The sequence below is a fragment of the Catharus ustulatus genome, chromosome 6, assembly GCF_009819885.2.
Source record: "Catharus ustulatus isolate bCatUst1 chromosome 6, bCatUst1.pri.v2, whole genome shotgun sequence".
NCBI lineage: Eukaryota > Metazoa > Chordata > Aves > Passeriformes > Turdidae > Catharus > Catharus ustulatus.
The window spans coordinates 6,769,194-6,782,675 of record NC_046226.1 but is presented as its reverse complement, the minus strand read 5'-3'; the positions used below and the strand labels follow the sequence as shown (position 1 = coordinate 6,782,675).

The following is a 13,482-nucleotide window of genomic DNA, read 5'->3' as shown; positions in this document are numbered from 1 at the left end:
ATGGATACTCAAGTTGATATTTCAAAAACCTACAGCTGACTGACACAGGGTTTTATTTGTGTATTTCAAGGGCTTTGTTTTCCTTTTCTTACCACAATATCCTTTTGCAATCCATATTTGTATTTAATCATAGGCTGCTTTTCACAGTGTTATCAAACAGAGAACCAGCTTCCCCACTCTGCCTCAGTCCCACTTTCAAGAAAACTGGATGAAAAAAAAAAAATCATATGAGTAAAAAATAAAATCATATGAGTAACATGCAGAAAATCAACAAAAAGGTTTTGCTCTGTGGATCTTCCCCCAGCTTGAGGCTCAAATTCCTTTTTCTGTAGCAGCCTGAGACATGCTGCCAGATGAAGTAACTCAGCATTAAATGGCATGGCAGGATGAGATGGATATTGCTGGGTTTTAGGGTCACACACAGCCCTGTTACGCTGCTTCTCCATGGTACTCCCAGTTCACTTACATATATTAGACATACTAATTCTGCAGTAAACCCTTGTAAAGTGTGTGAAGCCACACATGTGGCCCATGGGAACCTAATTGCACCCTCCAACACTCCTAAAAAACCCTAACCCTAATAGCAAAACCAAACAGTATTGACCAAGTTGGGATTTTCCAGCCTCTGGAAGGGTGTGTACATTGAATTTACCTTGCAGCTGTGTAGTCCCTGCTGAATTACTTTTCCTTTTGATCTGTACTAAAGAAAGTGACAGAGCAGGTGTGAGTGTGAGTAATGGGTAGGTTGGCATCACAGTAGTTGGGTTCTTTGATGACTGCTTTCTTCTCTTTTTTCAGTTTCTTTCCTTCTGTTAGTGTTGGGATATTTTTAGTTCTTCAAGCAGTAGTATTTTCTGCATCAACAAAAAGGTGAAACCCACTTTTAATGTATCCTGTTAAGAAAGTGTGTGTATGTGTATGTACCCCATCTATAGTGGTTAACCTTGAGGTCGCTGTGTCTCCATCAGCTCCATTTGAATTCACCACAAAAAATTAAGATGGAAAGGAAGATCAGAACTAAGAATTAAGGGAGAAATGGCTGTTCTCAAGATTGTTTACACATCTCAAATTAATATTTTCATGCAGTGTCCTTTGAGTGCTGACTCTGTTATGGATTTATCCCCCACAGATCATCTTTAGGAAGATCAGCGACGTCAAGAAGGAGGAAGAGGAGCGCCTGCGCCAGAAGAACGAGGTGACGCTGAGCATCCCCGTGGACCACCCTGTGCGGAAACTCTTCCAGAAATTCAAGCAGCAGAAGGAGATGCGCAATCAAGGCTCGACCCACATGGACCCGGAGCGGAACCAGCTGCAGGTGGAGAGCAGGAGCGTGCAGAACGGGGCCTCCATCACGGGCACCAGCGTGGTCACTGTGTCGCAGATCACGCCCATCCAGACCACCCTGGCGTACATGAAAACCAGCGAGGCCGTCAAGCCCAACAACCGCGACGCCATGGAGCTCAAGCCCAACGCCAACGGGGACCAGAAATGCCTCAAGGTGAACAGCCCCATGCGGATGAAAAACGGGAACGGGAAGGGCTGGTTGCGGCTGAAGAACACCATGGGCGCCCACGAGGAGAAGAAGGAGGACTGGAACAACGTCACCAAGGCTGAGTCCATGGGGTTGCTCTCCGACGACCCCAAGTCCAACGACTCGGAGAACGGTGTAAATAAAAACCCGCTGAGGAAAACAGACTCTTGTGACAGTGGAATAACAAAAAGTGACCTTCGCTTGGATAAAGCTGGTGAGACTCGCAGCCCCCTGGAGCACAGCCCCATCCAGGCGGATGCTAGGTGTCCTTTCTACCCCATTCCTGAGCAGGCCTTACAAACCACGCTGCAGGAAGTCAAGCACGAACTCAAAGAAGATATCCAGCTGCTAAGCAGCAGGATGGCTGCCCTTGAGAAGCAGGTGGCAGAAATTTTAAAAATATTGTCTGAAAAGAACGTATCCCAGCTCTCTTCCCCCAAGTCTCATTTATCACCCCAGTCCCCTCCCCAGATATCCTGTCAGGATATTTTTAGTGTTTCAAGGCCTGCATCACCTGAATCTGAAAAAGATGAAATCCACTTTTAGCATATACCTATGTGTATATATGTATACAGTATATATGCAGAGGTGTATATATACCTTTATACATATATATATACGTGTGTGTATATGGTAAATATATATATACATATATATTTTCACTTGCATCCAAAATGACTTGAACACACCAAGGATTTTGATATGTAAATATTGCATGTCCAGCTGGATTCTGGCCTGCCAAAGAAAGCAATTATTAACATAGATATTGCTTGTATAATATGCAGTTGACTGCATGCACACTTTACATTTATTTATAATCTCTATTATGTAATAAAAGAATGACTTTTGTTTAACAAAGGCAATGTACTATTTAAAGAATCAGGGTCTAACCTGCCAATATTGCCATGTCAGTTTTGATCTCAGGCTGGGTGAATTGAGCTTTTATTTCCTCATTGTCTTTTCTGCCGAGTTAAACAGTAGATTAATATGACGTGAAGGACACGTTCAGACTCCTGTTAGTATTGTTTCCTGGTATCATTCCATGACAATATACTGTATATTTGGTGATGAATTCCCCTACTCCTCCTAAAAGGAGGGCTCAGCTCAGTGGGCAGGGAAGGGCACCGTGCCTGGTGCTAGGGTGGATCACTGGAATTTATTTGTGTGGGTATTGTGCATGCACAGCCTTTTATTTCAAATATCCTCCTGCTCTTTTAACATCGTAAGTAAGAAATAATAATAATAATAAGAGTAATAACAATGGTGATTTATGTAACAAAATGAAACTAACAGAAACTCTCTCAGTTGCACTCCCTGAGTGGTTGGGGGTAACTTCTTTCTTGAAAGCCTCCTTTTACTGATGCCATTTTTACTGAACTGTTAGAGTAACATTATGTAAATTCTCTTTGCAGCACTCGGTGGTGGTGTCCGGTTCTGTCAGTATCTTCATTAGCATGTCCCATTTTTGTGGGGTTGAAGTTGCTCTCCCACTGTCCCCCCTGTTGCCCCTGGCAGAAAGACTTTGCATGAGGTCTGAGCAAGGAAAGGAACGCTCACAGTTCAGCTTCCTGGGAACCGCGTGAGCAGGTTTGAAAGCCTGGAGTTAAAAGGCTGCAGTTTATCCCCCTCCACTCTCTTTCATGAGGGCATTTATCAGTCTGCAGCTGCCTTTAGAAAGAGAGAAAATAACTGGTCAGGATGTAATTCTCTTTGGTCCAAGGTGCTTGGATGATAATGTGTGGGTGGGTGTGCTGGGGGATGCAGTCCTGCCTGGAGCACTGCTTGTGCCTGGGGCTTGGGGAGGATTTCAGTGCATGGAGGAGGCACATTTCTAGAGCAGGCTTGCAGTGCCCACACAGCCAGGTCCCACACGTGCTGAGTCCCTCAGGTCTGTGCCAGAGGCTCTGACCCTCTTAGCTCACTCCCATTGGCATCTTCCAGTCTTGGGCCATGCTCAGACCTTCTCTCCCAGGCTGGAGCTGCTGGCTTTGCAGGGCTGCAGCAGGGCAGGCTTTGCACTGGATCTTGTTTGATCTCCTGTTTGGAGCTGGGCTTTTGGACTCTGCCTAGGGCTGCCCCTGAGTATGGTGGAGGTTTTGCCTCTCGGTTTGCACTAGTTTGAATCCAGCTACACAAGATGCATAGCAGAAATTGCCATTGCAGCTTCAGAGATGTTACCTGGTGTAGCGTGAGGCCAGCCCAGCAGAGCACAGTGGCTCCTTCAGAGAAGGATTCCCCCTCTCTCTGGCTTAAATGACCTCTTGTGTCAAGGTCCCATGTTTTCAAAAGTGCCTGGAGTAAAACATGTATGTACCACAAGGCATCACTATTAATCAGGTGTATCAAATCCATGGTTCTAAACACACACCAGTATTAGATCCATTTTTTAACATTAGAAAACTAGACCTAACTAAATCACTTCCTTAAAAAAACTAATAAAATCCTTAAAACCCAAACAAACCATCATTTGCAGTAGTGGCAATTAGGAATCTATATCTTAGGGTGAACATATCTTCAACTGTGAAATCCAAACCCATAAAGCTCCAAAAGCTCATAAGATAGCCAAAGAAGTCATTGCTTCTATTGTGCCAACTCATGGAAGCTTTCTGGCCAATGATAGTTTTTTTCTGTCCTGTTTCTGCCACTTTCTTTAGGAAATCAGAGATTCCAAAAGACAAAAAAAAATAAATTATAAAAGCCACGGTAAGGGACAACTCTTCCCAAAGCCTGGTGATCAGGCCACCTGCTCATTTTAGTTCTCTGCAGCTGCAGGTGCCTCTGTCAAAATTTTCAGCTGTCTGTTGCAGCTGCTGTTCTGACACAAGTGCAAATCCATGACTCTGCATCCATGGGTTGAACTGCAAGAACAACCTGCACCTGCAGAACAACAGGACCTCCCCTTCCTGTGATAAAGCCTCCCATGGGACTCTGAAAGAATGGGGGTGTTATGGGGTTAGGGAGTTACAGGGTTGCTGAAGGAGTCTGCACAGACCTTGTGGGTACAGTTTAAGTGCCAAGATTTCAAGTGTTGAATGTTCTTGCCTGACTTGGTCTGCTGGCTGAGACAGACACAGCCACTGCCCAGGGTGTGTCTGAGTCATACAGGCTCAGTGGGGCCAGACTCTGGGGCCAGACTTTGTTAAAATTCCTGGAATGCATGAACTTGCCATGAAGTGATGCTGCAAAAGACACAGCAGGATAATGAGGGCTGGCTTTGTTAGAGAGCTTTAGCCTTAATGGGATTCCTCTGCCATTGTGACAGACTGCTTTTCTTTATTGTAACTGATATTAATCCTAGGTAGAACTGCATGGCATGCAAAGGGATCTCTGTTTAGGTTTATCTTGCAAGTCAGGTGTAACTTTGTGCCACTTTACAATGAGAGAATGTGTTAACAGGATTAGTCTGACCTTGAAAATCTTTTGGGCGGGCCCAGAATGTCTATTACAGTTCAAGTGCAGCTTGGGTGGTTCAAATGTGCAGTGATTAATAGTGTAAAATACCAAGTTCCTGAAACAAATACCGTGTCTCCAGGTCTACTTCTAGTGCTGCTTTGACTCTGATATTCCAACACTGTCCATTGCAAGTTCAGTGGAGCCAGCTTGTACAAAGCAGGGGCGAGATGGGTGCCCTGCAGGCACAGTCAGTGCAGCCTGTGGATGGGCTGTCCCAGGCTCTGTGTGCTGGGGGAGGCCAGATTTGTGGGGTTGTCTCTGGGTGGAGCAATTCTGAAGGACTTTGCCTCCAAAATTCGTGTAGGGAGCGTTACATGTTCCATGGAGTTGTCAGCGGTTCGTCTCTCGTCCCCTCACCTTGTGCAGGATGTGACAAGTGTCTGGGGATTTCCTTCTCTCTTAAAAAGCATGAGTCCCAGTCCTGCAGTTCAGGCTGGACCACCTGTAGTCATTAAATCAGGACACCAAGGTGTCACTTCCACCCAGGCCAGTGCTCAAGCAGCAATGCACCATGTGGAGGGAGCTCTTGGCTGCATGCTTTCCTTTCCTGTAAGAGCTCAAAACCTGTACAGATGTTCCTGCCAGATGCTGGGAACAGCATCCTTAGCACCTACCCTGTGCTTTGTGGGTCCAAAGCATTTTACCTGCACACGAGTGGATTTTATCTTCCCAGACTTTGGAATAGAAATAAAACATGTACAGAAAATGTGTACAGAAAAGTAAACACCTTCCAAAGCAAATGAACTAGAGTACTTTTAATAGCTTTTTTTTTGTGTAATGTTGCATATAAGAGAATAGCACTTCAGGATACTTACTAAAAAAAATTGTTGTAGTGAGGATTCAGTTCTTCTGAATTTGTGTTTGTAAATCCTTTTCTTCCTGCCTTTGCCAGGGCATGGGGGTTAGAGCAGAGCTGATTCTGGAAGTGACAGACTTAAGCTTTGTCCATTTTTCTTTTCCCTGTTCTGCAGAAGTAGCACAGCTATGGGGGCTTGATGCTGCACTGAAGTTGGGCTTATTGCTAAACTCAAGTTCAGTCTTCATTTACCACCACATGGAGAGTAACCCTGTTGCACAGGTGTGAAGGTTCAACCTGATAATCAAATCAGACTAATATATATTTTGAATCAGGACAGTTTCAAAGGACTGGAAGCTGCAGAAATAATGCTGTACTCTTTGCAAAGCCAGGAGCAGTTGCTCTGGAAGTAACTGAGACGGTTCCAGAGACGTCATTGCCTGGGTCAGAAAACAGATGTTGTGCTCGTGAAATAGCTTAGAGGCTTTTTGGGGAAAAAAGATGTCCTGAAATGGAAGGGAGAACAAAAAAAAAAAGCCAAAGGTTTAATATGGAATTTGGGAGAGGACACAGAGGGATGTATTATGTGAAATTTACACTTTTTTACTCAGATTTTGAGCATTTAGAAAACCTAAGCCTATCTTTTTGGATGTCAGAATTGGACAGATTGTTTCTTAAAATAAATATTTTTTTTCCTATGTGAGGTGGTGTCAAAGTGATACCCATTTTATTTTTTTAAAAAATGTTTTCAAATACCATTTTCCTGCAGAGAAGGGTTTGAATGGGTTTTGTTAACATTGCTCTTAATAGGCTGTAGGAGCAAAATTTTGATCCATCTGAATTTCCACATCTGGGAATATTATGTTTATAATTCTTCCTTAATTTTGGGGGAAAGTGGATAACACAATATCTACATATTTTATTTGGTTTAATATTCTATTGTGCATTTCCAAATGAGATATGTTCTTAAAGAAAAGTGCTGAATAGAGCTAAAATTGACAAAAAGTCCACATTTCTTCTGGCAGAGAAGCAATGAATGTTCTTACACACATAAAGAATATTGTGCAAAGATCAGTGCTGTGATATCTAACAAATGACAAACAAAGTAAAATCATCCTTACTGAGGGTGCAATTATTCAGGCAGAAAATTGACCTTGCAGTGCACAGTGGGACAAGAAGGCACATATTGATTTTGTATATTCAAATGCCAGATGCATTCAGAAAGGGCTTGGCCAGGCCATGCTGAATAAATTGGTTTTATTTCTTACATTATGTTAATCAGCCCCCCTGATGCATGGCATGTGGACCCAGGAATCTGAGGCAGTATTCTCACAAACCTTTTTATCTATTTTCTGTAAGGCAGATAAATTCTTTCCTTCGTTATTTTCTTCTTGGAGATTCAAGCTTGCTTGGCCCACAGTCTGAGACTGCTGGTGTGCACCAGCTCTGTGTCTGGCTCTCTGCCATGAATACATCAATTAGCTTAATTAAAAGCCCTATAAAAAGGATTTTGTACTAGGTTTGACTCAGCCCTCCCTGCTCCAGGACAGGATGAGGTTGGCAGACTTTTCTGGGGTGTCAGCTGTGGATCAGGGAAAGTCCATTAAAAGATAGACAAATACATGCTGTTAGGGGAAAATGTGGGCTTTAGGAGAGCCAAAGCTCTTCCAGTGTCCCAAAAACCTCTTGGAAACCATCTACATTATGCAGCATCAGTGTATGGACTCTGTATTTGCAGCTGGCCCTGCTATGAACAGAGAGGGTCGGACCAAGTGATTTCCAGAAAGTCCCAAGTTTTCTTTTATCATTTGGCGATTCTGTAGATTTTAATAGCACAAACAGGAGGTAAAATTTGAAGGTTCTTAGTTATGTCCTATTTTTTTCTGCTTTTAATTTTAAATACCATGCTGAGGAACATCTTGCCAATTTTCAAGATAATAGCTGTGAGAGCCAATACTCATCAAACAGACAGCAGAGAAATCTGGCATATTCTAAAACTATGGCATATAAATAAATTAAGCATTTCGTGGGGCATCAGCTAAAATCCACACTTGGTGCCAAACTCTGAGAATAATGTCTCGGTGACTATGCAGTTTCTGGAAGCAGTGGGCTGATATGGATACATCAACAACACCCACACCCTCTTCCAGCCTCTTCCCCAGTTGGAAGATGATTACAGTGTCTGAAAATGCCATCAAAATATCGATAGCATTTGAGCTGCTTTTCAGTGCTGCCCTGGCAGACGTGCACATCCAAGGCTGTAGGAAATGTGTGGGTTTCTCATTAGTGGCTGGATCTGGAGGTGATTCTCATCCCTGTGGATTCTCACCCCCCTGGATTCAGCCTGCTCCTCTCACAGTCAGTGTGTGGACACCATGGATGAAAAGGCCTGGGCTTGTCCAAAGGGCCTGGGCACATCCATGGGGTCCATGCACATTCCTAGGGTCTGCCCAAGCCCCATTCCCAGGTTTATTCCCTGCTTTTCTAGGCACATTCACAGGTTTACACCTGGCTGTCTCATTAGATGTTCCAGACTCTGTAACCTCCTGGATCTCTGTGATGGCTCACAGGGTTACTCACAAAATCTTCTTCAATCTGTGGCTTAGCAACAAGTCTCCAAATTAAACAGGTATAACAGGGCAAGTCTTCTTCCATTCTCAGGGCATTATTTTATTTTAAAAAAACCTTAATTTTAATATTTTATTTCATTTAATTTCATTTTGTGTCCCTTTTGTACACTCAGTGTTCCATAGAATGGCAGGGACTGGGGTGTTTGTGGATTTTAATGAGCCACTTTGAGAAGGGGAACTCGAGTGAGACACCAGTTTCTGCCTTGTGTGTGACCATTCCTACTCCAGTTACACTTTGGGTGAACTTCAGCCCCAGCAGCAATTTGAACCAGTGCCATGTAGTGATAGTAAAAGTTCTCTGTATTTCCTCAGGCAAACCTAGGGCTCTGCTCAGCTTCTCCACATGTCCTATGCCAAGACATGTGGGCACTTTCCTGCCCTGGACTTATTTTCAGTAGAATTTCCTGACATGTTCCACCCCTTTTCTCTGTCATCACTTTTATTTCCTAGAAAAAGGGGGAAAAAAAGCACTTTCTGACTAATCATTGGGAGCTCACTTGCATCCAAGGCTGCTGCCAGGACCATTAGTGTGAGGTCACAGTTCAGTTTGTAAATTGGGTGTTTTATCTGAGCTCTCATGGAAAAAGCCTTTTTTTTTTTTTTCTAAAGGAAAACAAAATTTCTGCTCTGCTTCTAATTAGTCCTCTGTTGTCCCTGCAGGATTAATTACTGCCTTCTTCACTCAAATCATCAAATGCTATTTGGCAACAGTTTCTTTTTAAAATTTTATTTTAGGTATAATTAGGAGTCCTGGCATTACAAACAAGCTCAGTCAGGTTGTACCTTAAAATTACAGAGCTGAAATGTCACCTCAACTAGTAGTTTATACCTGGCTTTTGAATCCCAACAACCCAAATGCACTCAGTGCATGTTCAGAGCTCATCCCTCTGAGGTCACCATCAGGTCAGTGTGAACATCCTCCTCCTGAAATCAATCCCAGGAGGGGTTTATTCTGCAGGGTCCTCCCACAATGGGACTTTAGGAAAGGATTATGGGTGCAAGGATGCAATGGCACCTCCCAGCTCTTCCTGCTGCCTGTTGATGGTCTGTAGAGTCCCAGACACATCTCCTTCCCATTTAAAGGAAGGGCTGAGGGACACCCACTGCCTAATTCTATCAAGTGGTAAATTGAATTTATTGAGTGAGAGAGGCAGTAGCCAGTAAGAAGGCAGGATTTTGGTTTTAAAAATCTGCCTGGTGGGAATTGGGCAAGCTACCAGAAAGACAATAAAGGATTTATCTGGCAATGCCTGCCAAAGGAATGCCACACATGTGAGCAGGAGAATTTATTAATACCAGTGGAAAAGCTCATTAGCATTGAAGTGCAAAGCAGGTCTGTAAATGTACCTTTCAGCTGTCCCAATAAAACCCCTGCACTCACACAGGGAATGCTGAGGCTCGTTTCTATGGAGGGTAGAACTGGCTAATGAGCTTTCCCAGAAAACTTGCACACAAACCATGATTTCTCAAATGTAATAGTTGGCACTATTTCACTTCCATGGGCACGTGTCGCAGCTGACCTCAGTGTCAGCCTCTCCCTGCCCCTGGTTTCACAGGGATTCAGAGATGCTCCAAAGCTGGTGCTGCAGCATTTCTCCCAGGGCAGGTTTGTCCCCCGCTTTACTTGTCAGTGATTGTTGATCTGCAGCTCTGTAAGGGATGTGGGACACCCCACAAAGCTGCAGCTTGTGGGGCTGCAGGCAGAGGTAAAGGCTCACCATATTGTGTCTGGAAAGCATGCCAGCCATAAAAATACTCTTGCTAACTGTTTAAAGCTCCAATGCCTTATCAGCACAGTTTATGTAAGAAAATCCCATTAGTACTGCCAACCATTCTCACATGAATTAGGACATGATATGCTTCATAAACCTTACATGCCTATTGACTGTTCTTATGCATGGAGACTTGGCTGGGCTTTTATGTGCAGGTGTAGCTCTGTATCTTGAGTTCATTTCTGTGTTTTGAAAGCTACATCATATGAAGCAGGATATTTTCCACAGCAAAATGCAGTGTTTTCCTTCCTTGTTTGTTTGTTTATATATTTTCTCTTTCTCTCTCCTTCCTTCCTCCCTTGTTTTCTTGCCTCGATCGTTAGGCTAGCAAATTGCAGAAATGGGGAGATTGATTAAGTGATGTTGCATCAGCAGATTTAATGAGGTAATGATCTGTTTTCCTATTTGTGTTCAGAAGAAATAATATGCTAATAAGAATTGTAGCAAGAGCTGATTTTTTAATGTCCTGCTTAAATACCAGCAAGCGACTGAGTGGTTCAGTGAAGTGGTCTCAGCAGATCTTCTAAATTGTGTTCTCTGCTTTGGAGGTAAATATTTTCAAGCTTTGAGCATCTTGTGTAAATATTCTCTCTAAGGCTAGTGGAAGTCTTTCCATTAATTTCTCTAACTCTAACCCAGTTCTTGCAGAGGGACCAGGACACTGAGTCCCAGCGTGGGCTGAGCTTTCTCAAAACTGAGAACTCTGGGTACTAGAATTTTAATTTCAGGCCCTTGCCTAATGCAAATGGGTCCAAGATTTCATGCCCTACTAAATGTTGCATGCTGAATGCAGAAATGTAGAGGATGTGTTTGAAGATTGGGACAGCAAGGTGAATTGAGATGAAAATCAGCTGAACCAATCAGGGAAAGGGCACTTTCTAATTAACACGTATTTGAATCCAAAAGGCACATTCTAGGTGTCTGAAGTGTCAGTAATTTCCATCCAAAGTAACTGCTCAAAATTCATGACTCTCTAGAATATCCTTGCACAAGCCAGATCTGTACATAAGCTGTGCAAGCTCTCTCTGGGGAGAAGCACAGTTAAAAATAAAGCTATTATTGCTACCACAGAGAGATGATGACAAAGACAAGAGGCTGAGCACCAGGTGCTGTGGGCCTGAATCCTGCCATGCAGCCCTCCATCTGAGCATTGCTGATCCAGGTGTGGGCAGATGTGCTCGACTGTTGTGTCCCCAACTGGAGCAGAGCAGGGAAGGGGCAGCTTGGGTGGGGGTCCCTGAAGTGCAGCCCCCACCCCAGACCAGGTTGGAAGGCTGAAGTTCTGGCTCTGTGAGGGACACAGGAGCTTTGGCATGGCTTTCAGGCTTCTTCCCCTGCCTCCCCCATCCCTCTGATATGCTTATGAGTTCCCACACATTTAGGTAACTTCATCCTAGGCTCCCAAATGAAGAGAAATCTAGGGAATTTATACTGGAAGAAAGAGGGACAAGGGGTGGGCATGGTCTTGCCCATGTCTGTGCACCCTCAGCTTTGCAGTGTGTCTGCACAAGTATCCTGGTGCTTGTGCAGAATAACCACAATTGTCACAGAATAACAACAATTATTAGCAGGGGGAGATTATTTTTTAATGAATTGTCATCGCAGGGGACCTCATTGCAGTCAAAACATTGTATTGTTTTTCTAGGTTTTTTTCCCTAGCCTTCCCCCCCCCACCCAAAATGACAACTGAAAACTAAACTGAGCAGGAGCTGCTGTACAAGCCTGCACAGAGATGCTGAACCTAAAAAACCAGCCTGCCCTCACAAGGCACCCACAGGGCTGTGCTGAGCACCCAACCTCAGCATAACCTGCCTTCTATTTATTTTTCTTTTTCTGCTGAAATGCCAGTGTGATTTTTTTTTCTTCCCTTGTATCACCAGCCCAGCACTCCCCACTCCACATTTGTGCTCTGGTATCTCTCACCCTTGAGCACCTAACAGGGACTAATCCCTGGCTTGTGGGAATCTTCCCATTAACATTAGCAGGACTTTAAAAGCATAATGAGCTTTAAATCCTCTTTTTCTTTTTTTTACCCTGAGGTCCTTACTTTTTGAGTTCAAGTTTCAAGGTGTCCCATTAGCTGAAAAAGCACCAGCTGGTATAACTGTGTTTGTGCAACCCTCGTGGAGAAGTTGGGCAAAACAACTGGTTTTAAAAGCTCATGTTGGAAAACCCGATCTACAGAGTAACTGTGGCTTTTGAATGTATGGGATCCACAGACACTGGACTGTGGGGAGGAAAAGTATTTTGGGAAAAATCTTTTTTTTTGCAAGGAAGAAATTGGGGGAAAAGGGTTATTTCTCGGGTGATGTTTCTTTTGTTACTACTTGCTGCTCTTTGTACACTAGCCAATGCAAATGACATTCATGTTCCCAACAATATTTTTGAACAGCCCAGCTATCTTTTTTGCTGTTGTTAATATACTGAGGATTTGGGAGGATTTTAAATGCCTCTGCCTTTCAGGATTATTTCTACAAAAGCAATTGAGAACTGTGTTTTGACAGCAGGAAGCTTATAAAAACCTAGAGAAAAAAAAAAAATTAAAAATAAAGCGTTTGAAACCGAACAGCTATGAAAGGAACGCGACCTCTGCTACCATATCTGAAACCTGCAAAGCAATCAGGAATTACATCAAGGAAGGACCATCCTTGTACTGAAAATCACACATCATTTAGTACAGAGAGGATGCTCCCTTGGCCACCCGTGTGACTGCCCAGGAGGAAGGCGTGGGAGCGCTTTTGGTAATCGTGACTCTCCCGTCACTGTTGGACACTGCTGTGTGTGGTTGGGTGAAACTGGTTTATCTGTAGCAAGCTTCTTGTTGCACTTTTCTGTTTGCTAAAATTCAACAACAAGGAAAATCGTGGGTCACTTTAAAGCATTGGCAGACAACTGTTTCTAACCCAAAGGAAAATGGGTTTTAGCACAATGAACTGTACTTCTTCAGGGAGGATCAATGTTGATTTTTTTTTTTCCACACGTCTTTATTTACATGTGGCTATATTTTCATTGATACAGAATAAAAAGTGCATTTTATTGACCTTGAGTGTTTGTGTCCTTACTTTTCTTGAGCACCACAAAAGCTCTTGTTTTCCTGACCAATGCAGAACACAATTCGTTGAGATTAATGAGCAAAACATAATCTTATTTTTAGGTGGTTTGGGGACAAGGGAGATACATAAATCTATTGTTATAATGGAGCTTCTCTACAGGACAATAGGAACAGTTCTTGACCCTCCTCCTCATTAGCCTGAAGACAACTGGAAATAAATCAAGCTGAGCTGGTCACAGACTCCTCAT

At 43.4% G+C, this 13,482-nt stretch overlaps 1 protein-coding gene across 1 annotated transcript in view; it reads left to right on the top strand.

The window, feature by feature from the left end:
• The window catches only part of KCNH5 (potassium voltage-gated channel subfamily H member 5), a 157,519-nt gene extending 144,291 nt beyond the window's left edge, over positions 1 to 13,228 (top strand). Inside the window, exon 11 of the mRNA XM_033062188.1 lies at positions 1,130 to 13,228. Coding sequence (XP_032918079.1) covers positions 1,130 to 2,077 — 948 coding nt within the window. The 3' untranslated portion in view covers positions 2,078 to 13,228. The remainder of the gene's footprint in view (positions 1 to 1,129) is intronic.
• The last annotated feature ends 254 nt before the right edge of the window (positions 13,229 to 13,482 follow it).